Source organism: Nerophis ophidion, linkage group LG01 (genome assembly GCF_033978795.1).
Source record: "Nerophis ophidion isolate RoL-2023_Sa linkage group LG01, RoL_Noph_v1.0, whole genome shotgun sequence".
Taxonomy (NCBI): domain Eukaryota; kingdom Metazoa; phylum Chordata; class Actinopteri; order Syngnathiformes; family Syngnathidae; genus Nerophis; species Nerophis ophidion.
In genome coordinates, this window is record NC_084611.1 from 56,573,029 (window position 1) to 56,598,112 (window position 25,084).

The 25,084-nt window shown below is 41.0% G+C and overlaps 1 protein-coding gene across 1 annotated transcript in view; it reads left to right on the forward strand.

Moving 5' to 3' along the window:
* sorcs3a (sortilin related VPS10 domain containing receptor 3a) overlaps positions 1-25,084 on the forward strand; it is a 614,798-nt gene that overhangs the window by 491,828 nt on the left and 97,886 nt on the right. Inside the window, exons 12-13 of the mRNA XM_061907863.1 lie at positions 20,049-20,125; positions 23,852-23,943. Of these exons, the coding sequence (XP_061763847.1) occupies positions 20,049-20,125; positions 23,852-23,943 (169 nt within the window). The remainder of the gene's footprint in view (positions 1-20,048; positions 20,126-23,851; positions 23,944-25,084) is intronic.

The window sequence follows — 25,084 nt, forward strand, 5'->3', positions numbered from 1 at the left end:
TACTGTACTGTGCAATCTACTAATACAAGTTTCAGTCAATCAATCAATGAATGAATGTCTACTGAGCCTATGGTGCTGTTAAGTTATTGTGGCTCAATGTGCCTTAATTTGTTTTATTTTAATGTATTATTATTTAATATATATTATTGTTTTAGTTGCTTAAGAGATATTCCTGGCTCTGAATTTGCTCGTTGCAATTTTTATGTTTTTGTGCATTATTTGTTGCTGTAATCATTAAACAAGCAGGTTACTCATCAGTTACTCAGTACTTGAGTAGTTTTTTCACAACATACTTTTTACTTTTACTCAAGTAAATATTTGGGTGACTACTCCTTACTTTTACTTGAGTAATAAATCTCTAAAGTAACAGTACTCTTACTTGAGTACAATTTTTGGCTACTCTACCCACCTCTGCGTGTGACAATGTGAGATATCTTAATTAAGGATGATTTTCAATATTTGTTTTTGGAACAGTTAATCACAGATGTTTTAAGACATCATTCTGTCCAGTGTTAGATATCCAGGTCCATGGGATTGGAGCCCGCGGGCACAACCAATGGGCTATTCAGAGATTCGTCTGGTCTCTTCCAGCTGTTGTCTGGACATCTGCCATAATTTAGTTTTTAGCCGGCGCCTGCCAAGTAACTGCTGAAGACAGTGCCTGCACCGCCGCCATTTCCGTTATCTGCAGCTATCTTGGTTAATCTCCAGGACGGAGTTTAGGCATTAACTTGGGGATGTTGATTGTAAAAGTGCGTGGGGTTAGAACAGTGTTTTTCAACCTTTTCTGAGCCAAGGCACATTTTTTTCCATTGAAAAACATAAAACGGAAAGCAGAAAACATAAAAAAATGAAACTCTGTTGCCGATATTGACAATAAAAAGTTGTTGTCGCAATTGTTGGATATGAATTTAAGCCATAACCAATCATTATAGTTCTCGTGTCAAAGTAGGTGTACTGTCACCACCTGTCATGTCACGCCCTGACTTATTTGGAGTTTTTTGCTGTTTTCCTGTCTGTTTTACTTCTTCTCTTGCACTCCAATTTTGGTGGCTTTTCCACTTTCGTTGGTATTTTTCTGTGACTGGTATTTTCCTGCAGCGGTTTCATGTCTTCCTTGAATGCTATTTTCCCGCGCCTGCTTTGTCTTATGCATCAAGAATAATGAAGTTGTGCGGACGCTATCCGTGTTTGTGGGGACATTGTCGATTGTCATGTACGGATGTACTTTGTCGACGCCGTCTGCTCCACACGCTGTAAGTCTTTGCTGTCGTCCAGCATTCTGTTTTTGTTTACCTTGCTGCCAGTGCGGTGTTAGTTTTGTTTTGCATAGCCATTCTTAAGCTTCAATGTCTTTTTCTTAGCGGCACTCACCTTCTGTTTTTTTGGATCAAGCGTTAGATACTTTTTTTTCCTGCACGCTGCCTTCTGCATATTGTGATCACGACAAACCACGTTCCCGACATGTACAAAGCAATTAGCTACCTGCTGCCACCTACTGATATAGAAGAGTATAACACGGTTACTCTGCCGTGTTCTTGGTAGCCTACACACTCAACAACAGCACATTTGGCTTGCAAAACATTTTTTTTAACCCATCCATCCATCCATCCATCCATCCATCTTATTCCGCTTATCCGAGGTCGGGGGCAGCAGCCCAAGCAGGGAAGCCCAGACTTCCCTTTCCCCAGCCACTTCGTCCAGCTCCTCCCGGAGGATCCCGCGGCGTTCCCAGGCCAGCCAGGAGAGATAGTCTTCCCAACATGTCCTGGGTCTTCCCCATGGCCTCCAACCGGTCGGATGTGCCAGAAACACCTCCCTAGGGAGGTGTTCGAGTGGCATCCTGACCAGATGCCCGAACAACCTCATCTGGCTCCTCTCGATGTGGAGGAGCAGCAGCTTTACTTTGAGCTCCTCCCGGATGGCAGAGCTTCTCACCCTACCTGTAAGGGAGAGCCCCGCAACCCGGCAGAGGAAACTATTTTTGGCCGCTTGCGTATGTGATCTTGTGATATCCCAACACTGCTCTCCTGCTCTGGAATATATTTTCATTCACTGTAAGCCCTTTTACTCAACGCGTGAGATTGTTTCATTCATTCTAGTGGCTGCCTACATACCACCCAGCGCGGAAGTGCGTGACGCTCAGCGCACGCTTGCAGACCAGATCTTACATGTGGAATGGTCTTTTCTGGACTCTCTTGTTATCGTGCTTGGTGACTTTAAAAAGGGAAATCCGAGCCAGGAATTACCCACGTATAGGCAGTTTATTAAATGCCCGACCAGAGAGGAGAAGACTTTGGATCATTGTTACACTACAGTAAGCAAGGCATATCATGCAGTCCCGCGTGCTGACCTTGGACTATCAGATCACGTGATGGTGCATTTAATCCCTTCATACAGACATAGACTGAAACTGGCTAAACCTGTTATGGAGATCATAAAAGGCCTATTGAAATTAGATTTTCTTATTTAAACAGGGATACCAGGTCCATTCTATGTGTCATACTTGATCATTTCGCGATATTGCAATATTTTTGCTGAAAGGATTTAGTAGAGAACATCGATGACAAAGTTCTCAACTTTTGGTGCTGATAAAAAAATCCTTGCCTTTATCGGAAGTCGCAGACGATGACGTCACAAGGGTGAGGGCTCCTCACGTCCTCACATTGTTTTTAATGGGAGCCTCCAGCAGCAAGAGCTATTCGGACCGAGCAAACGACAATTTCCCCATTAATTTGAGTGAGGATGAAAGATTTGTGGATGATGATATTGATAGCGAAGGACTACAAAAATGTTTTTTTTTTAAATAAAATAAAAAGCGACGGCTCCGGGCGATGGCAGTGTGAGCGTTTCAGATGTAATTAGACACATTTGCTAGGATAATTCTGGAAGATCCCTTATATACTTATTGTTTTAATAGTGTTTTAGTGAGATTGTAAAGACATACCTCGAGGTCGAATGGCTGCGGTCAACACGCCGTGTCTCAGAGAGAAGCCGAGGAGCCAAACTCACAGCTAACTTTTAAACAGCTACTGCAGGAGGATGAATAATCCAATGACGTCTCCGGTAAGATATACATCACAATTTTCCCATCCAAAAACATGCTGGTTGACGAAGAGAGACATGTTCGCTTGACCGCTCTGTGTTAAAAACAAAGAAACACCGGCTGTGTCTCAGTGCTAACGACAGCTGCAATACACTGCTTTCCACCAACAGCATTGTTCTTTATAGTTTCCATTATTAATTGAACAAATTGAAAAAGATTCAGCAACACAGATGTCCAAATTACTGTGTAATTATGCGATGAAAAGAGACGACTTTTAGCCGTAACTGGTGCTGAGCTAATATTTCCTGACAGTCCGTGACGTCACGCGCACACTCTACCAGCTCAGCGTGCCCGACTCCCGCTGCAGTTGGATCAATGATTTCCTGACGGACAGAAGACAGCACGTGCGGCTGGGGAAGATTGTCACGGACAGTCGAACCACGAACACTGGTATTCCTCAGGGCTGTGTACTTCCCCCCTGGCTCTTCTCCCTGTACAAAAACTGTTGCACCTCCAGTCACCAATCGGTAAAGCTGCTCAAGTTTGCGGACGACACTTCTCTCATCGGGCTCATCTCGAATGGCGACGAGTCTGCCTACAGGAGAGAGGTGAACCGGCTGGCGTCCTGGTGCAGCCTCAAAAACCTGGAGCTGAACGCCCAGAAAACAGTGGAGATGATCATGGACTTCAGGAAAGTCACAGCCCCACCATCTCCGCTCACCCTGATTGGCTCTCCCACCCCCGTCTCCATTGTGGACTCCTTCCGTTTCCGGGCACCACCATCACCCAGGACCTCAAGTTGGAGCCGACCATCAGCTCCCTCATCAAGAAGGCCCAGCAGAGGATGTACTTCCTGCGGCAGCTGAAAAAACTGAAAGTGCCGACTGAGATGCTGGTACTCAGCAATCATAGAGTCCATCCTCACCTCCTCCATCACCGTGTGGTTCCCCGGCGCCACAGTCCGGGACAAGCATTGACTGCAGCGCATCGTACGCGCTGCTGAGGTGATTGGCTGCAAACTCCCACCCCTCCAGGACCTGTTCACCTCCAGGACAAGGAGGCGTGTGGGTCGGATCACAGCTGACTCTTCTCACCCTGGACTCAAAATATTCTCCCCTCTCCCCTCAGGCAGGAGACTACGGTCCATCCAGACCCACACCTCGCGCCACCTGAACAGTTTTTTTCCCTCGGCCATCAGACACATGAACAATAACAAGATCTGATAGCTCAGTTACAGTTCATGTTATTCTATTCTGTTATATGTTTTTTATGTTGGACGATCGCGCCAGGTAAAATTCTTAGTTTGTGAACCTGTTCTCAAACAATGGCAATAAAAACTTTTCTGATTCTCATTCTGATTGTCCTTTCGGTTATGACCCAAAGCTCATGACCATAGGTGAGGATGGGAACGTAGATCGACTGGTAAATTGAGAGCTTTGCCTTCCGGCTCAGCCCCTTCTTCACCACAACAGATCGATACAGCGTCCGCATTACTGAAGACGCCGCACCGATCCGCCTGTCGATCTCACAATCCACTCTTCCCTCACTCGTGAACAAGACTCCGAGGTACTTGAACTCCTTTACTTGGAGCAAGATCTCCTCCCCAACCCGGAGATGGCACTCCACTGTTTTCCGGGCAAGAAGCATGGACAGGTGCTGATTCTCATCTCAGTCGTTCACACTCGGTTGTGAACCGATCCAGTGAGACCTGAAGATCTTGACCAGATGAAGCCATCAGGACCACATCATCTGCAAATAGCAGGGACCAAATCCTGCAGCCACCAAGCCAGATCCCCTTAACGCTGTGACTGCGCCTAGAAATTATTTCCATAAAAATTATGGACAGAATTGGTGACAATGGCAGCCTTGGCGGAGTCAAACCCTCACTGGAAACGGGTCCGACTTACTATCGGCAATGCGGACCAAACTTTGACACTGATCATACAGGGAGCGGACCGCCACAATAAGACAGTCCGTTTCCCCATACTGAGCACTCCCCACAGGACTTCCCAGGGTACACAGTCGAACGCCCTCTCCAAGTCCACAAAGCAAATGTAGACTGGTTGGGCAAACTCCCATGCACCCTCAAGAACCCTGCCGAGAGTATAGAGCTGGTCCACAGCTCCTCGACCAGGACGAAAACCACACTGTTCCTCCTGAATCTAAGGTTCGACTATCCGGCGTAGCCTCCTCTCCATTACACCTGAATTGACCTTACCGGGAAGGCTGAGGAGTGTGATCCCACGATAGTTGGAACACACCCTCCGCTTCCCCTTCTTAAAGAGAGGAACCACCACCCCGGTTTGCCAATCCAGAGGTACCGACCCCGATGTAGCAGAGTCTTGTCAACCAAGACAGCCCCACAGCATCCAGAGCCTTAAGGAACTCCGGGCAGATCTCATCCACCCTCGGGGCCTAGCCACCGAAGAGCTTTTTAACTACCTCAGCAACCTCAGCCCCAGATATAGGAGGGTCCACCACAGATTCTCCAGGCACTGCGTCCTCATAGGAAAATGTACTGGATGGATTGAGGAGGTCTTCCAAGTATTCCCTCCACCGATCCACAACATATGCAGTCGAGGTCAGCAGAACACCATCCGCACAATTCTTAACCCAATTAGGTGAAATTACATAATCTCCCACGGCACACCAGACTGTATCTCACAGCATAGTGGTTGAAAAACACTGGCTTGGAAGACCTAATGGGAGTACCTCAGTTGTTGTTATGCAAAATAGTAATGTGCCATGCGCAAAAAAAAGCCGTCAGAAAAGCTAATTCCATTTTTGAAATCATGGAAAAAAAATGTTTTGTTTAGGGTCGGATCCAGAGAAAGTCAGACAGTCTTTAATGAATAGGAACAAGAACTTTTCCGCAAAAAAGCCAAAGCGATGAGACCGGCGAGAAGGCGAGGAATCAGTAGGAAGATAAAGGTTAATATAAAGTACAAACACAACAAAGGTAAAAAAATACCAGGCCGTCGTAAAATAAACTGGAGGAAGACAAGAACGGGATAAAACGGCATCGTAACGAGGAGCGAGGAAGACAAAGAAGAAAAAGAATACGGTGTTTCCTTGCTGTGCTTTCGAACACAATTACGGTAATTGGGGAAAAAAGGCAGCACAGCAGTCTGGAAGTAAAGTAATGTGCAGAGAAACCACGTAAAGGGACCACGAGGGCAGTGTTTTTCAACCACTGAAATTGTCTGGTGTGCCGTGGGAAATCATGCAACTTCACCTTATTGGTCCAAAAAATATTATTTGCATATCAATAATAATAATCTGCGAATAATGTGCCGTTGTCTAGTGTCTGTGCTGTGTAGAGCTCGGCAGGGTAACCATGTAAAACTCCATATCAGTAGGTGGCAGCAGGTAGTTCCTTGCTTTGTAGAAGTCGGAACACGTCGAGGATGGATTGTCGCAATCCCACAGACCACAGCGGGAGACAGCGGGCAGGTAAAAAGGTATGTAACGCCTAAACCAAAAATAAACAAAAAGGGAAAGGAAACGGCAACAAAGCATAGGCAAAACTAAAGTAGACCGGACTGGCTGCAAAGTAAACAAAAACAGAATGCTGGACGACAGCAAAGACTTACAGCATGTGTACATCCGAACATGACATGGCAATCAACAATGTCCCCACACAGACAGAAAGCGTCCGCACGACTGAAATGGTCTTGGATACCGACATAAAACAGGTGCGGGGAATAGCACTTAAAGGAAGGCGTGAAGCTGGTAAAATAACAGCGCAAGACAGGAACTAAATACACTACACATAGGAAAACAACAGCAAACTCAAAATAAAGCTCGACAACCTGGTGGAGTTTAATTTTTTACAGTTTTCTGCTGGTGGTGTGCATCCGTATTTTTTTTTTATAAAAATAATGTGCCTTTGCTCAAAAAAGGTTGAAAAACACTGCACTAGGTTACTGGGAATTCATGCAAAATAAAAAGGCGGGCAGAAAGTGGAACATAATGGAGTTCTGGAATCATTTAGAGAGAGGTCCAGGACGAGCCCCCAAGTGTTGCATTGGACCCGGTCTTCTGCCGGTCACCTCCCAGGTTGGTTCGATGACACATAAGCTGGTTATAAATGAATCCCTGAGAAATAGCTGCTCATTTTGATATTTTAACACCAAAGCCTTGGGAGATCAATTTGGGCAATGCGATTGAATTGTTGTATCTAGATTGATCTCCCAAGGCTTTGGTATTAAAATATCAAAATCAACAGCATGTCTCAGGGATTCATTTATAACCAGCTTATGTGTCATCGAACCAACCTGGGAGGTGACCGGCAGAAGACCGAGTCCAACGCAACAGTTTTACTGATACTTGTGCATAATTAGTACTTTGGTGACCAAACTGGTATTTTAAAAACTGCAAAGTGTCGTAATGTGGACTTTGGTGCAGTTTCCTGCGTAGATAGTTTTCCCGAGATGCAAAAGGAGGTGACGGGACATGGCGTGAAGGTGAATACATGATTAAATGTATCTATAAAAAAGTGCAAACAAGGCAGAGAACAAACTTGCCGAAGAAACAAAATTTGCCACAAAGGCAAAACTATGGACATGAAACAAAAGACTCGCTCATTGTGACGTGAATAAACAAAACTTACTTGGACAGAAAAGAGCAGAGCAGCATGAACTATGATACGGCATGAAGCAGTAAACATGGCATGAAGCAAGAGTGATACATAACCAGACAGAACTGAGCATGAAACAATCAATGTTGCCAGCACAACCAACTGTAAAATCAGGCTTAAATAATAACTACATGATTAGTGACGGGTGCATGAATCCGAACACATGACAGGTTAAACTAATGGCTGTCATGGCAAAAAAACAAGAGTGCACAAAGAGTCCAAAAACCAAGAGAACAATAACCAAACAAACATGATCACAAACACATGACACAAAGGAAAACATAAAAAAAAACAATGCTTTTTATTTTGTGACATTTAAGTTCCATAATTTAATTCCACATACTGATATGCTAATGTTAATATTCACCATTAATTAGTTGCTTATTAAAGTAACAAAGAGTTAATTTAGAGTTATTTGGTCACTAGGGGAACATATAAGGATTAGGGTTCAGGTTACTAATAAGAAATAATTCTGAGGTTATTGAGGGAAGACTCTTAGTTAATGGCTTACTGGCTGTATAATAAGGCCATGCAGAATAAGGCTCTACTAAGTACTTAATAATGACTAATTAAGAGCCAATATGTTACTAATTTGCATGTTTTTAAGCAACTAATTAATGGTGAATATGTTCCCCATACTAAAGTGTTACCAAACAATTGTAGGTTTGTACAACACTTAAAACCTTTAGTACATCAGTATGTGAAATTTAATTATAAGCAGTGTTTGGGGTCATTGTCCTGTTGGAACGCCCAACTGCACCCAAGACCCAACCTCCAGGCTGATGATTGTACGTTATCCTGAAGAATTGGGAGGTAATCCTCCTTTTTCATTGTCCCATTTAAAGCACCAGTGGCAGCACAACCGGCCCAGAGTATAATACTACCACCACCATGCTTGACGTTAGGGTTGGTGTTCCTGGGATTAAATGCCTCACCTTTTCTCCTCCAACCATATTGCTGGGTATTGTGGCCAAACAGCTCAATTTTGTTTCATCTGACATCACATGGACAAAGATAAGATCTTCTGGAGGATCTATTAAGTCAGAACTGTACCTTCCATTTGCTGAAACCAGGGGCATAGGTTGTTCTGTAAAAACTTAGTCAATTTGACATAACAAACGTCTGCGCAAGTCTACCAGTTTTATTCAGTTTTAGTCTTAAGTTTAAGTCAGTTAGTTTCTTCATATTTTCTTTATGCTCTTGTTGTCGGGCAGACTGGCTCGTACATGCACATGCATGCTAAAATGCTGCTCGGTCAGGCGTATCCTGAAGAGAAAGTCAAAAAGTGGCTTGAAGTTGGCCTGTAAAACCTATTCAATTCAAAATTTCAACCAAAGACCCACCATCGCATGTTATGTATACCACAGGGAAGTGTTTTAAATGTAGAAAAAATATATATATTTTTGGCCCCTTTAAGTAAATGCAAAGGATATCACGGTGGAAGAGGGGTTAGTGCGTCTGCCTCACAATACGAAGGTCCTGCAGTCCTGGGTTCAAATCCAGGCTCGGGATCTTTCTGTGTGGAGTTTGCATGTCCTCCCCGTGAATGCGTGGGTTCCCTCCGGGTACTCCGGCTTCCTCCCACTTCCAAAGACATGCACCTGGGGATAGGTTGATTGGCAACACTGAATTGGCCCTAGTGTGTGAATGTGAGTGTGAATGTTGTCTGTCTATCTGTGTTGGCCCTGCGATGAGGTGGCGACTTGTCCAGGGTGTACACCGCCTTCCGCCCGATTGTGGCTGAGATAGGCGCCAGCGCCCACCGCGACCTAAAAAGGGAATAAGCTGTAAAAATGGATGGATGGATACACGTAGCATGTTACTACCCACTTTTAAGGAAAGGTGTCGAAGTTTAAAAAAACATCGGACTCTGTGCGCCAACAAACTGTTTCAGGTGGCTTTGTCTGCATTAATTTAGCATCAAAATGAAAGATAGCCACTTTTTCGGCACTGGTGCCATTATAAAACCAGGTTTTGGCACCCATCATACATGTGAGAAGTATGATAACATTAAAAACTAGCTGAAGCAATTCCTCAAGGATTCGCGTGTGAATGCTCTAATGCTGAAGTCGAACTTCAAAATGACTAATTGTTGAAGTACAGCACACAATTCCTGAACAGCCGGAGTATTTTGAAGTTAGAACAGATGGAAATCAGATAAAAAATGTGAGAATAGTAGATCTTTGAAGAATGCCCCATTGATTTCAATAGGAATTTACCCCCCAAAAAAAGGTAATTTCCGGAAAAGTGGGATAATTTGGGAAAATGGTGAACAACTTGAATGGTCTGAATGAGTTAAAATGGTTGGTGTTGAAATTAATCAAATTGATTGAGAAATGTTGAAGTAGTAACACGCTTTGGAAATCTTGCTCCTCCGGGTTCTTTGGTCCACCAATGATTGACAGGACAGTGGCTTCCATGTCTCTGAACAATGATTTATTGTTTGATTTATTGATTTATTCACATGTTGAATTGAGGAATGGTATTACGGAATGGTATTACGGAATTCCTGGAATTTATCCAGTTCAAAAAACAATTAAGAGGAATGTTTTGAGGTTGGAACGGTTAAAATGTGTTGAAATATGTGGAAGGAGTAGTCGCCAGAAAAAAGGGTGGAAATAAGGCTTTGGAAAAACAGGAATTTTGGAAAATCCTGGATTTTTTTTTAACTTGGAACAGTTTGAATCGGATGAAAAATGTGGGAATTGTGGAACTTTGTAGAATGTCCCATTGGTTTCAATGGGTATTTCCCCAAAAATTGGGAATTCCGGGAAAAGCGGGATTTTTTTAGAAAATGGTAAAAAACTTGAATGGTCTGAATGAGTTGAAATAGTTGCTGTTGAAATTAATCAAATTGGTCGAGAAATGTTGAAGTAGTAACATGTTGAATTGAGAAATGGAATTACGGTTTTCCTGGAATTTAGGGAAAACGGGGAATTTTTCCAATAAAAAAAAAAGTTAGATATTTTTCCTAACTAAAAAGATTGTTTTGAGGTTGGAACGGTTAAAATGTGTTCCAATATGTGGAAGGAGTAATCGCCAGAAAAAAGGATGGAAATAAGGCTTTGGAAAAACAGGAATTTTGGAAAATCCAGGAATTGTTTTGAACTTGGAACAGTTTGAATGAGATGAAAAATGTGGGAATTGTGGAACTTTGTAGAATGTCCCATTGATTTCAATAGGGATTTCCCCAAAAATTGGGGATTTCGAGAAAAGCGGGAATGTTTTAGAAAATTGTAAAAAACTTGAATGAGTTGAAATGGTTGGTGTTGAAATTAATGAAATTGATCTAGAAATGTTGATTTAGTAAATGGTAAATGGTAAATGGTAAATGGGTTGTACTTGTATAGCGCTTTTCTACCTCTTTTTAAGGAGCCCAAAGCGCTTTGACAGTATTTTCACATTTGCTCATTCACACACATACACATTCAGTAACATGTTGAAAAAAATGGTTTTACGGAATTCCTGGAATTTTTCTCCAGTTCAAAAAACCACTTTGTTTCTTTTCCCAATTAAGAGGAACGTTTTGAGGTCGGAACAGTTAAAATGAGTTGAAATATGTAGAAGTAGTAGTCGCGAGAAAAAGGCTGGAAATAGGGCTTTGGAAAACAGGAATTTTGGAAAATCCTGGAATGTTTTTGAACTTGGAACAGTTTGATTCAGATGAAAAATGTGGGGATTGTGGAACTTTGAAGAATGTCTTATTGATTTCAATGGGGATTTCCCCCAAAATGGGAAATTTCTGGAAAAGCAGGAATATTTTGGAAAATGGTAAAAAAGTCTGAATAAGTTGAAATGGTTGGTGTTGAAATTAATTAAATTGACTGAGAAATGTTGAAGTAGTAACATGTTGAATTGAGAAATGTTATTACGGAATTCCTGGAATTTCCCCAGTTCAAAAAAACAACTTGTTTTTTTTTCCTAATTAAGACGAATGTTTTGAGGTTGGAATGGTTAAAATGTGTTGACATATGTAAAAGGAGTAGTCGCCAGAAAAAAGGAGGGGAATAGGGCTTTGGAAAACCAGGAATTCTGGAAAATCCTGGTATTGTTTTGAACTTGGAAAAAAGGTAGTTTAAATTTCCAGAATGGTGGAATGTGTTGAAGGTGGAATGGTTTCCATAGGTTGAAAAATATGGAAATGGTGAAACTTTGAAAAATAGCTGTATAAGTTGTCGTCTAGTGGGTTCTTCGGACCAGCACACACTGCCAGGGTAGCCTGGAATTCAGGGTATAACATTGTTTTATTTTCATAAATATCTATAGGCTTCTGCTTTTCAGCACAACGTATTTTCCTCCTGCGTCCGCTCATCAGCATCTCCAAGTCCAACACCGGTTTCTCGTCCGGCTGCTGCTAATAAAGCCTACAGGTGATTAGATAACAAGGCCCACCTGGGCCATCCACTCACCTGTCGCTATCTTCGAGGCCGGTCCTTGCACACCCCGTTCCGCAGCAGGCCCGCAGATCACGCCCCCCTCGACAATGGCAAATTCATTTTAAATGGGAAAAATTTCCCAGAAAACGTGGAATTCTGGGAAATCTGGGAATTTTTGGAATTTGTCAAGGGGAAGTTTGTGATTCCCAAATAGACTGAACAGTTTGAAGTTGGAACGGTTAAAATGCGTTGAAATATGTGGAAGGAATTGTCGACAGTAAAAAGAGGGAAATAGGGCTTTGGAAAACCAGGAATTGTGGAAAATCCTGGAATTTTTTTTAACTTGGAAATAAGGTAGTTTAAATTTCCAGGATGGTGGAATTTTTGGAAGGTGGAATGGTTTGAATAAGTTGAAAAATGTGGAAATGGTGAAAGTTTGAACAATGGCTGTAGAGGTTCCCCTCTAGTGGGTTCTTCGGACCACCACACACTGCTAATAAAGTTGACAGGTGATTAGATAACAAGGCCCACCTGGTCTATCCACCCACCCACCTGTCGATGTTCATTTTAAATGGGAAAAATGTCCCGGAAAACGTGGAATTCTAGGAAATCTGGGATGTTTTAGAAAGTGTCAAGGGGAAGCCCGCTTATTCCCGAATAAGCTGAACAGTTTGAAGTTGGAACGGTTTGAATCGGATGACAAATGGGGAAGGTAAAACCCGCCAAAATCTGGAGAAGACAAAGAATGAATAAATAGATACATTTTGGTGTAGGAAACCATGTGTGAATGTTCCAAAGCATGGCCGGCTCTACGCAGGGGCAAGAGGGGGCACAGCCCCCTTAAATAAATGTCTTGCCCCCTCAAATAAAAAATTTGAGAACGCAAATTTTAATAAACTCACAAAATTACTACATTAAAAGTTGACAAAATTATCTGCACCAGCGGAAAAATCCGCCGAAAAAGTGACACACACGATATAGTAGTGTCGGCTTCCCTCTCATCCCTCCCTCCGCTGTGTGTGTATTCACCATTTCACAGGCTGCGCAGCAGACACACACCCGCACACACCCCTCAGCCCTCAGTAAACATCCAATGACTGTTGCAGTATGAAAGTAAAAGAAAAGGAAAAGTTGTCTACATTTATCATATACTTGTTAGGATGGGTTTATTTGTGTAGTCTTATCCGTCATAAACACGTTTATCGTCGCGGACTTTCGGTGCTACGGAGTTCCTTTTTTTTTTTTTTTTTTTTTTTTACAACTTGACGAGAGCAGTGACAGCGGAGGCTCTGAGCAGCAGTGGTTTGGAAGGCAGAGAGCCTCCACTGTCCCTGTAACAAGCTACAAGTCATTTATGATGCTGTTAATGACGGTAAAAATGAAACATAAGGTATATATCCTGCTTAGCAGTCTTCCTCTGCTGTCCTCTGTTCAGAGCGGAGTCCCTAGCAACGGCTCGTTTTACTTAGCAACGGTCTGGCAATCGACTCCTGGAATTCTTTTTCTGTTGTTTTTCTTGTAATTCTACATAGTCAACCTTTAATGTTTCAATCTACATTTTGCAAAAAACAAATTATAAGTTTCATTTGATATGACCAAGACACCTAAAAACAAAAACACAGCCGTTTTCATCAATTTACAAGCAAGTGGGCAACACACATACATTGGAGTGAATGAATTGTGTGCCCAGATGAGTGCCCATGTTATGTTTTATAAATTAGTTTGAGATTCTTTTTTAATCATTATTCATCAGACTACCTTTCAGTTTTGTAAATATTGACTGTAGTGTGTGAAGTCCTACTTTGGGTCAAAATTTATTTGAGAGTTAGGCCATCCAGTTAGGATAAATGTTATGTTGTTGGTTGATAAAAATCTGGATGAAGGATGTTTTATTTTATTTTATTCATTTATTTTTATTTTTATTTTTCAGTTTCCCCCCCTGAGGGATTGCCACCTTATTGTGGTCAGGGGGTTTGCGTGCCTCAGTGACCGTAAGAGCTATACCAGCAGGAGCTTAGTTTTCAGGTGGCACACCCAAGTTGGACAGGTCTGAAGGTAGAGACCTGACAAAGTGCAATCCACTACTCCAGGTTGGGGTTGGACACATAGCTAAAGACCCATTTCAATGAAGAAAGCATCGTTACTATAAGCACAGGAAAAAAAGTGCTGGAGCATGATGTGTACACATGATGCCCCCTTCAAATTTCTGACTGCCCCCTCATAAAAGCATGCCTAGAACCGCCCCTGTTCCAAAGCATACACACAGGTACTAATGATAAAACTATCAAAATCAAAAAGTTAGAACCTGTTTCTTTCCTCCCCCTATGATTTTGAGACTCGATTATGTGGCTAAAGTCGTTTGTGGCATCTGGTCGAGAAAATTACTTTTGGTGAGTTGGGGAGGGTGGGCTGCAGACGGACTCCCTGGGTGCCACGCAGCCGGTGCCTTAAGCGTGAAAAGCCCCCTCCCGTTACAGTGAAAAGTGTGGGCGTTGTTGCCAGCCTTTGAGTGGCTGTCGCGAGGCAGCAGCTTCAAATCTCTGCTGCTGCAAAGTAAAAGCTGTCTTTCCTTTCTCTGATGCGGAGTACGGAGCAGCTGGCGCACGTTCTGTCCGGGATCGTAAACTAAACCCTCCTTTGTAGTTGCATGCATTACAACAGTCTTTTGGGTTATATTTTGTTCATTTTTCTCTCGTTTTAACACAGGATGACTCATACTTCATTCAAACCAGTTTACTTTGCATCAAGAACCACAAAGTCATAACAAATAGTCAACCCTTGTTTATTGCGACCAATTGGTTCCAAGCCTGACCGTGGCAATCGTATCTAGTTGAGGTAAGATGATCATTACTCAACCAATCAATCAATCAATCAAAGTTTTTTTCTATATCCCTGTGGAAGATGCCTTCCAGTGGGTCCTCCAGACCCACTGGAAGTTTTATTTTTCCACTCAGTTTTATTTTTCCACTCAAGTCGCTCAGTGCTTTCCAGCACTTCTCTTTTTGTGACTGTTCGTCTTGCTCTCACTCTTCCCCAGCTCCAACAATGTTTCTCCTCCCGGTTGCTACTTATACAGAGCGACAGGTGATTAGATAACACGGCCCACCTGGGCCATCTACGCACCTGTCGCTGACTTAGAGAATGGCACTGGCACTGCCTGCTGTGGTGCAGGCCCGCAGGCCGCCCCCTTCTCCACATAGCTCCACCGCCAGACGCAGGCCAGGTAGCCGTCCGGCCGTGCCTACCACCGAACAAGCCAAACGGAAGTGTTATAAATTGGTATAAACCTTCCGGAGTGGAAAATGCCATTTTTTCCTAGGACTCTGGCGACAATGGATATCTACCAGTAGCCCTCGGTTAATTCCAGTGTCGTAAAAAAACGAGCAGTTCCCAGCCGATCCAGGAGCTCCAACAACGTCCCTCACTCTTGGTTGCAGCTTATACAGAGTGACAGGTGATTAGATAACAAGGCCCAGCTGGGCCATACATGCACCTGTCGCTGGTGCATCTATGGCCCTGGCACACGCCACTTTGCTGCAGGCCCGCAGGCCACGCCCCCCTCTACATACCTCCATCGCCAGACTCAGGCCAGGAAGCCGTCCAGCCACGCCTATCTCCCCTCCCCGAACAAGCCAAACGGAATTGTTACAAATTGGTATAAACCTTCAGGAGTGGAAAATCCCATTTTTCCTTGTACTCTGGCGACAAGGGATATCTGCCAGTAGCCCTTGGTCAGATCCAGTGTTGTAAAAAAACGAGCAGTGCCCAGCCGATCCAGGAGCCCCAACAAAGTCTCTCCTCCCGGTTACTACTTATAAAGAGTGACAGGTGATTAGATAAGGCCAAGGTGGGCCCTCTACGCACCTGTCGCTGACTATGATGCCGGCCCTGCCAAACCCCGCTGTTCTGCTGGCCCGCAGGCCACGACCCCCTCCCCAAGCCCTAAATTACGAGTGTCTCAACGGGCTGCACAAGCCACAACGACATCATCGGCTCAGATTCCATAAAATCCGGTTTACGACCTTCTAAATATATATATTTTTTATGTACCGTATTTTTCAGACCATAGGGCGCACCTGATTAAAAGGTGCACTGCTTATCAGGTCTTATAAGGCGCATTAAAGGGGTCATTATGATTTTTTTCTAAATTGAAAACTCAGCCTTGTGGTCTACATTAAAATTTTGATTAGATGATGTTTTACAGACCATTTTCCAGTAGCTTTCTGAGCGTCTTCTCAGGATACGTCTTTTTGTGGGCGGTCTTATTTACGTGGCTCACCTTCGACCTGAATTAAAATATTAAAAAAATAAATTTACGTGAAGAGTAAAATTGTTTGGCAGATTTTACCACTGTTTTTTGCAGGAAAAAAACGGCAGTTTAGTTGCCAGTAAAATATTGTACTTTAAAATATATGTATGTATATTTTTTGATATCATTATTATTTTTACAACATATTACTTTAAGTAGAAATACAGTATCGCTGTTTAATTTTATGTTGGCAACTCAGATGCTAGTTTTTTACCATAATAAAATGTGGTACCATAAAATCATCAACCATGGATTTTACAGTAAAAAAAAAAGACAGTTCCATCGACAGAATTTTATTGTAAAAAAAACAAAAATTGTTTTGTTTTTTTTCAACTTACAGTAATGTGCTGTAAAAAAAACCTCCCTAGATTTTACAGTAAAATCCATCTGTCATTTTTATATTGTACAATTTGATGGATAATTTGCTTCAAAATCTTAAGTTTAGCAGATATTTAAGTATTTGTTAGGATTTTGAACAACAAAGTTGGATAATATCATATTTATTACAATATTGGACACTATTTTTTTTCTCTGTCAAACTACAAAAAAAAACAAAAAACTTTAGTAAGACAATAAGAAAGTAGAGAAAGAAAATACTAGGTGTTTTATTGACACATATTATTTCCAGGCTTTTGTGGGCCATGTAAAATGACGTGGAAGGCCAGATCTGGCCCGCGGGCCTTGAGTTTGACACCTGTGCACTAGACGCACCAATGAGCTTGTTTACAGATGTACAATAGAAGACCTTCATAAGAAGTTGCCATGTTTTATATGTGTTATAACTTTGTGACATGATAAAATGTACATTACTGAACATATGAAATATAAAAGTGACATATTGTGGCCAAAAGCTGATTTCCATCTGCATCTCATTGCAAATAACCACTAATTCAGCGTTTTAGTGAGTTTTATTTTTCATGGACTTATTATTGCTGTATTCATCCGGCACAAGTGGAAAGCCTGTCCCTGAAAATAATACCTCATTAAAACTGGTGCAAAGAAGGCTGGGGACCCATGCTTTAGAGGATTATTCTACTAAGGAAATATTCTTCAGGTAGCTTCAGGTGCAGATTTCCATCACAAGCCCTCTAGAGATTGGTGGCTCTTGCCCAAATGACAACTGGAATCCCAAAGGAATGCAGGTTTGGAATTTAGGAGGAAGTGTAAAGACATTAGCAGCATCTGGTAGGAAGCCCCCACAGGTAGGAGTAGAGAATAGGGATCGGCGGTCACCCAGCTTAAACTGATCAGATGAGTAATATCAGGGAAAGATTGACTAGCTGGCTCCAAAGTTAGAGTAACAACGAGTGGGGGTCTTTGTAAGACCCCCACTCATTGTAAGGGGTGTTTACCCCTTACACAAAAACCCCCACTCCTAGTTACTCTAGCCTTGGAGCCGGCCAGTCAATCTTTCCCTGATATTATTCCTCTGATCTGTTTAAGTCAGGTGCCTGCCGATCCCTATTCTCTATTCCTACCTGTGAGGGCTTCCTACCAGTTGCTAATATATTTTTCCACAGTGGTCCGAGAGGACGTGAGAAAAGTAATCAGAGCCATACTCTTTCTCCTAGTAGCTGTATTTTCAGTCGGAGGCTCGCAAAATAAATACAGCTTTTTGTTCTACAATTCCTCGTTGGCAACCGACCAAATACCAACATGACCAACAAATATACAACACTAGCAAGCAAGACGTCGGATTTTTTTGGTCAGATCTTACAAGGTTGTCTGTGACATTTGGAAGTACTACTATTGCCTATTAACCTAAGTATGATATTATCATAAAATTTAAGAAACATATATGGGCCTTGGCTTTGCAGAACGCATAGTAGAACTGCTTCTTTATTGCCAAACTGCCCTGAGCATCACAAGACCAACGTCTCGGTTCTTAAAAAGTCCTTACTAGAGGTGTCCAAAGCCACCATTTAAGACCTGCAGCTCGTTTAAATTGGCCTGCAGAACATGCTTAAACATAATCAAACAAGAAAACAAAAAATTAAACAATTAAAAAATTGATTGTGACTTTACTTAAAGTATTACAATACCATTTGTCACCTACAGGACTAAACTTAAGCTGATTTTTTCTTTGTAGTGAAGTGAATTATATTCATATAGCGCTTTTTCTCTGGTGACTAAAAGCGATTTACATAATGAAATCCAATATCTAAATTACATTCAAACCAGTGTGGGTGGCACTGGGAGCAGGTGGGTAAAGTGTCTTGCCCAAGGACACAACGGCAGTGACTAGGATGGCGGAAGCGGGAATAGAACCTGCAACCCTCAAGTTGCTGGCACGGCTGCTCTACCAACCGTGCTAAACCGCCCCATTTAAATGTATACGTACTTGTTTATATAGTATGGTTTTAGCCTGGTTATAAAATTCAATAACATAAAAATAGACCCAAAGTCCTTAGAATTTTCAGTACGGAGGCCAAATGGTTTGACTAGACCAGGGGTCCCCAAACTTTTTGACCTGGGGGCCGTATTGGGTTAAAAAAATGTGACCAGGGGCCGCACTATATATATATATACTGTATACATATATATATATATATTGTATATATATATATATATATATATATATATATATATATATATATATATATAATATATATATATACATATATATATATATGTATATATATATATATATATATATATATATATATATATATATATATATATATATATATATATATATACATATATATATATATATACAAATAAATACAATCTAAACGGTCTTTTTTCTTAAACTACACATGTCCACTGTTGTTTAAAAACTCTACACTCGGAGTCAAATTTATGTTTCCCCAACCATTTCGACATTTTCCCTCCTCATGCACTAATTGACTGAGAGATCCCGCATTTCCTGCCTTTGTGGCGCAAAGCGTGATGCCGTCCCGTTACTGCTGGAAATATGCATTTTTAAACAATATGATTTGCTTGAGCGGCTAGGAGACCCAATAACAAGTGGTAGAAAATGGATTGATGGATGGGCGAAAAAGGACAGATTAAAAAAAATATAAAAAAAATACCTTCTCACTCCGGCACTTACCAAAGGTATGCAGTAAAAATTTGAGTGTGATGTAAGCTTGGACCTTAAATTCTACCGAATAGCTCTTAATCTTATTCCCTTTATGCGATTTCAAATTACCGGTATTGAAATCATCCTCCTCCATTTTGAAAATGATGACAGGGGAAGTGTCACTCGTGACGTCACGAGTATGACCAGGCGGTAATACCAAGCATGCGCTAATTATTTTGGAAAGCCAGTTTGACCCTGCAGTAATTCAAGGCAGGCGCATACTATATGCACTGCAGCAATTCAAGGAAATACAGTATTTTTTTTTTTCCTTGGTACTACCTGCGGGCTGGATTTTGGACGCTGGCGGGCCGTAGTTTGGGGACCAATGAACTAGACACTTGGCATGGCAAAACTTGAGAAACTTCAACAAATTCAGCCAAGATGAAGAAAATATTGCTTTATAATTGTTTTAAATATTATTTTTATTAAATGTTATAAAGGGACAAGTGAAAATAGATGGATGGATTTCAATGAATCTTCAACACTCTTCCCTTAAGAAATAAACAAAAGAATGTCATCATGAAATGCAACCATTACCGGTTCATATTAATAAAGCAGTTGTTTTTTTTTGTAATATGTTTTGTCGACTGCAGGGAACATTGGAGCTGAATTGTCCTACAACAACGTGGGCATGTACATATCATCGGATGCGGGGAATAGCTGGAGACAGGTGAGGATGACATCATATTGAAGCAATGATGTATTGTTAAAATGCCAATGCATTGTTACTTGTGACAATCAATATCATTTAGCAAATGTTCAAAATTAAATTACATGCACAGAACCATAGCACCTAGACCAGGGGTGTTAAACTCATTGTAGATCGGGGCCACAGGGAGAAAAATCTACTCCCAAGTGGGCCGGACTGGTAAAATCCTGGCGCGATAACTTAAAAATAAAGACAACTTTAGATTGTTTTCTTTGTTTAAAAATAGAACAAGCCTATTCTGAAAATGTACAAATCATAAATGTACTGTTGTTGTTTTTTAACTTACATGCTACGGTTAATAATATTGTATCTTTATTTGTCGTTATCTGAATAAATTATGTGATAATAATTATCAGTTAACTCATTGGCATTAATTTTCAACCCATCACGATTGAAAGTTTACATACGCTTGTGAAGAACATAATGTCATGGCTGTATTGAGTTTCCAATCAATTCGACAACTCTTGTTCTTTTGTGATATGGTGATTAGAGCATATACTTGTTGGTCACAAAAAACATTCATGAATTTTGGTTCTTTTATGATTTTTTTATGGATCTACTGAACACGTGACCAAATCTGCTGGGTCAAATCACCTGGATAAAGATAAGACCTTCTGGACGAAAGTTTCTTTTGTCAGATGAATTTGGCTGTTTGACCACAATACCCAGCAATATTTTTGGAGGAGAAAAGGTGAGGCCTTTAATTCCCTACCGTCAAGCATGCTGGTGGTAGTATTATTCTCAGGGCCTGTTTTGTTGCCAATGGAACTGATGCTTGACAGAGAGTAAACGGGGCAATGAAAAAGGACAAATTCTTCAGGACAACCTAAAATCATCAGCCCAGAGGTTGGATCTTGGGCGCAGTTGGGTGTTCCAACAGGACAATGACCCCAAACACATGTCAGAAGTGGTAAAGGAATTGCTAAATCAGGGTAGAATTAAGGTTTTAGAATGGCCTTCCCCAAGTCCTGACTTAAACCCCATTGAGAACACGTGGACAATGCAGAAGAAACAAGTCCATGTCAGAAAACCAACCAATTTAACTGAACTGCACCAATTTTGTCAAGAGGAGTGGTCAAATATTTACCCAGAAAATGCCAGAAGCTTGTGGATGGCTACCAAAAGTGCCTTATTGCAGTGACACTTGCCAAGAGACATGTAAGCAAACATTAACATTGCTGTATGTATACTTTTGACCCAGCAGATTTAGTCACATTTTCTATAGACCCATAATAAATTCATAAAAGAACAAAACTTCATGAATGTTTTTTTTGTGACCAACAAGTATGTGCTCCAATCACTCTATCACAAAAAAATAAGAATTGCAGAAATTATTGGAAACTCAAGACAGCCATGACATTATGTTCTTTGCAAGTGTATGTAAACTTTTGATCGTGACTGTGTACAACAAAAATGGCAGGTTAACAATAGCTACAAAATGTATTTAGTAACCTATAACAAATGTAGAATTGTTATTATATATATATATATATATATATATATATATATATATATATATATATATATTGTAATAGTTTACACCTTCTTATTCACTGTGTTTTATTTATTTTCAGGACTATTTACATTGTAGATTGTCACTGAAAATATTTTTAACTATGAATGAACACATGTGAAGTTATGTACTTAACAAAAAAGTTGAAATAACTGAAAACATGTTTTATATGAAGTTATGTACTTAACAAAAAAGTTGAAATAACCGAAAACATGTTTTATATTCAAGTTTCTTTAAAATAGCCACCTTTTTCTCTGATGACCTTTTTGCACACTCTTGGCATTCTCTCAATGAGCTTCAATACATCGTTAGCTGAAATGGTTTTCACTTCACGGTGTCATAGTTTGGATGTTTTCAGTGACAATCTACAATGTAAATAGTCTTGAAAATAAAGAAAATGCATTGAAATGAGAAGGTGTCCAAACCTTTGGCCTGTACTGTATATGTATGTGTATATGTATATTTATATAAATATACATATATCGTAATATAGATTGTAGGCCATAACGCACAATCCTATTATCAGCCCTTGTCAGTGGTGAGTAATTTCAGCTCTAAATATTTTATTCAACTGTACAATATTGTTGAATATATATATATATATTTTTTAAGGTTTCAATATATATAACCCATTGGTTAATAATAAATGGCTCAGTTTTCTCATACCTTATGTTGTAGATTATAGTTTTCTGTTCAAGCAATAACATTTGATCATGTAATTTCTAACTTTCCACACTTCAAATTAAGTCATACCGGTATCGGATAAATATCTGTAACATCAAAAGTAAAAATATTGTATCGGGACACCCCCTTGTAGTAATTGTTGTAATTCTTTAATAATCGAATTGTAGCACCTTGTATTGTAGTCGAATTAGATCGTGAGATGCCCAGGATATTAATACCAAGTTCTTCACACTCAACATATGAAACATTCTACACTAATAAAGTTGCGGTAAAATAGCTGGTCCTTGATTTGAAACAATCTTTGTGCATATTTCCTAGTTCTTTTTTTTCCAGTATTTGTACCGTGTGTCCTGTAGGTGACTAGCATCTGGTGATTGAAAGCTTTCAAGAGGCTGGATTCAGCCCATAGATGTATATTTCGTATATATTACAGATGTCCGATAAATGCTTTAAAATGTCGGAAATTATCGGTATCGGTTTAAAAAAGTAAAATATACGGACGTACGGAGAAGTACAGGGCAGTGTCCCAGTCATACTTGCGAACTCTCCCGATTTTCCCGGGAGACTCCCTAATTACAGTGCCCCTCCCGAAAATCTCCCGGAGCAACCATTCTCCCGAATTTCTCCCGATTTCCACCCAGAAAACAATATTGGGGACGTGCCTTAAAGGCACTGCATTTGCCTGGCGGCCCAATCACATAATATCTACGCCTCTTCACACACACACACACACACACACACACACACACACACACACACACACACACACACAGACACACACACATACACACACACACACAAGTGAATGCATAGCATACTTGGTCAACAGCCACACAGGTCACACTGAGGGTGGCCGTATAAACAACTCTAACACTGCTACAAATGTGCACCACACTGTGAACCCACACCAAACAAGAATGACAAACACATTTCAGGAGAACATCCGCACCGTAACACAACATAAACACAGCAGAACAAATGCCCAGAGACCCTTGCAGCACTAACTCTTCCGGGACGCTACAATATACACCCCCCGCTACTCCCTTCCCCACAAACTCAACCCCCCCCCCCACCCACCTCAACCTCCTCATGCTCTTTCAGGGAGAGCATGTCCCAAATTCCAAGCTGCTGTTTTGATGCATGTTAAAAAAAAAAATTATACACTTTGTGACTTCAATAATAAATATGGCAGTGCCATGTTGGCATTTTTTTCCCCATAGCTTGAGTTGATTTATTTCCGAAGAATCTTGTTACATTTTTTAATGCATCCAGCCGGGCATCACAACACAATTAAGCATAATAATGTCTTAAATCCACGACTGTACATATCGGTATCGATTGATATTGGAATCAGTAATTAAGAGTTGGACAATATTGGAATATCCGATATCGGCAAAAAAAGCCATTATCGGACATCTGTAGTATATATTAAACAGTTTTTTTTTTCAAGAATGTTTTTGCAATACTCTAAGAATGTTTGTCTTGTTCAGATTTTTGAAGAGGAGCATAATGTTTGGTTTCTGGATAGAGGAGGAGCCCTTGTTGCTGTTAAACAACCCTCCGTGCCAACCAAACACTTATGGTAAGTGAATATATGTTTTTTTGGTGTTGAATTTTAGATCACTTTTCATATTCCCATTGCTACTGTTGGTGAATTAAACTGCGGACCGATATGCTCCTGACTCCAGTGGAACCTTGATTAAAGATTTCCTCACTGTACAATCTTTCCAATTACGAACCGCAGACCCAATAAAAACATGCTTTGGTGGACGAACCTTGTGTCAGTGTACAAAACCCAAATTTAATAAAGTTGGTAATTTGTGTAAGTCGTAAATAAAAACAGAATACAATGATTTGCAAATTGTTTTGAACTTATATTCATTTGAATAGACTGCAAATACAAGCTATTTAATGTTGGAACTGAGAAACTTTTTTTTTTTTTGCAAATAATCATTAACTCAGAATTTAATGGCAACAACACATTGCAAAAAAGTTGGCACAGGGGCATTTTTACTCCTGTGTCACATGGCCTTTCCTTTTAACAACATTCAGTTAATCCTTTGGGAACTGAGGAGACTCATTTTTGAAGCTTTTGAGGTGGAATTATTGCCCATTCTTGCTTGATGTACAGATTAAGTTGTTCAACAGTCAAGGGTCTCCGTTGGGGTATTTTGGGCTTCATAATGCGCCACAAATTTTCAATGGGAGACAGGTCTGGACTACAGGCAGGCCAATCTTGTACCCACACTCTTTTACTACGAAGCTATGCTGTTGTAACGTGCAAAATGTGGCTTGGCATTGTCTTTCTGAAATAAGTAGGGGCGTCCAAGAAAAAGACGTTTCTCGGATGGAAACATATTTTGCTCCAAAACCTGTATGATCGCCGCACCGATCCGCCTGTCGATCTCACGATCCACTCTTCCCTCACTCGTGAACAAGACTCAATGAATCAATCAATGTTTATTTATATAGCCCCAAATCACAAATGTCTCAAAGGACTGCACAAATCATTACGACTACAACATCCTCGGAAGAACCCACAAAAGGGCAAGGAAAACTTACACCCAGTGGGCAGGGAGAATTCACATTCAGTGGGACGCCAGTGACAATGCTGACTATGAGAAACCTTGGAGAGGACCTCAGATGTGGGCAACCCCCCCCCCTCTAGGGGACCGAAAGCAATGGATGTCGAGCGGGTCTAACATGATACTGTGAAAGTTCAA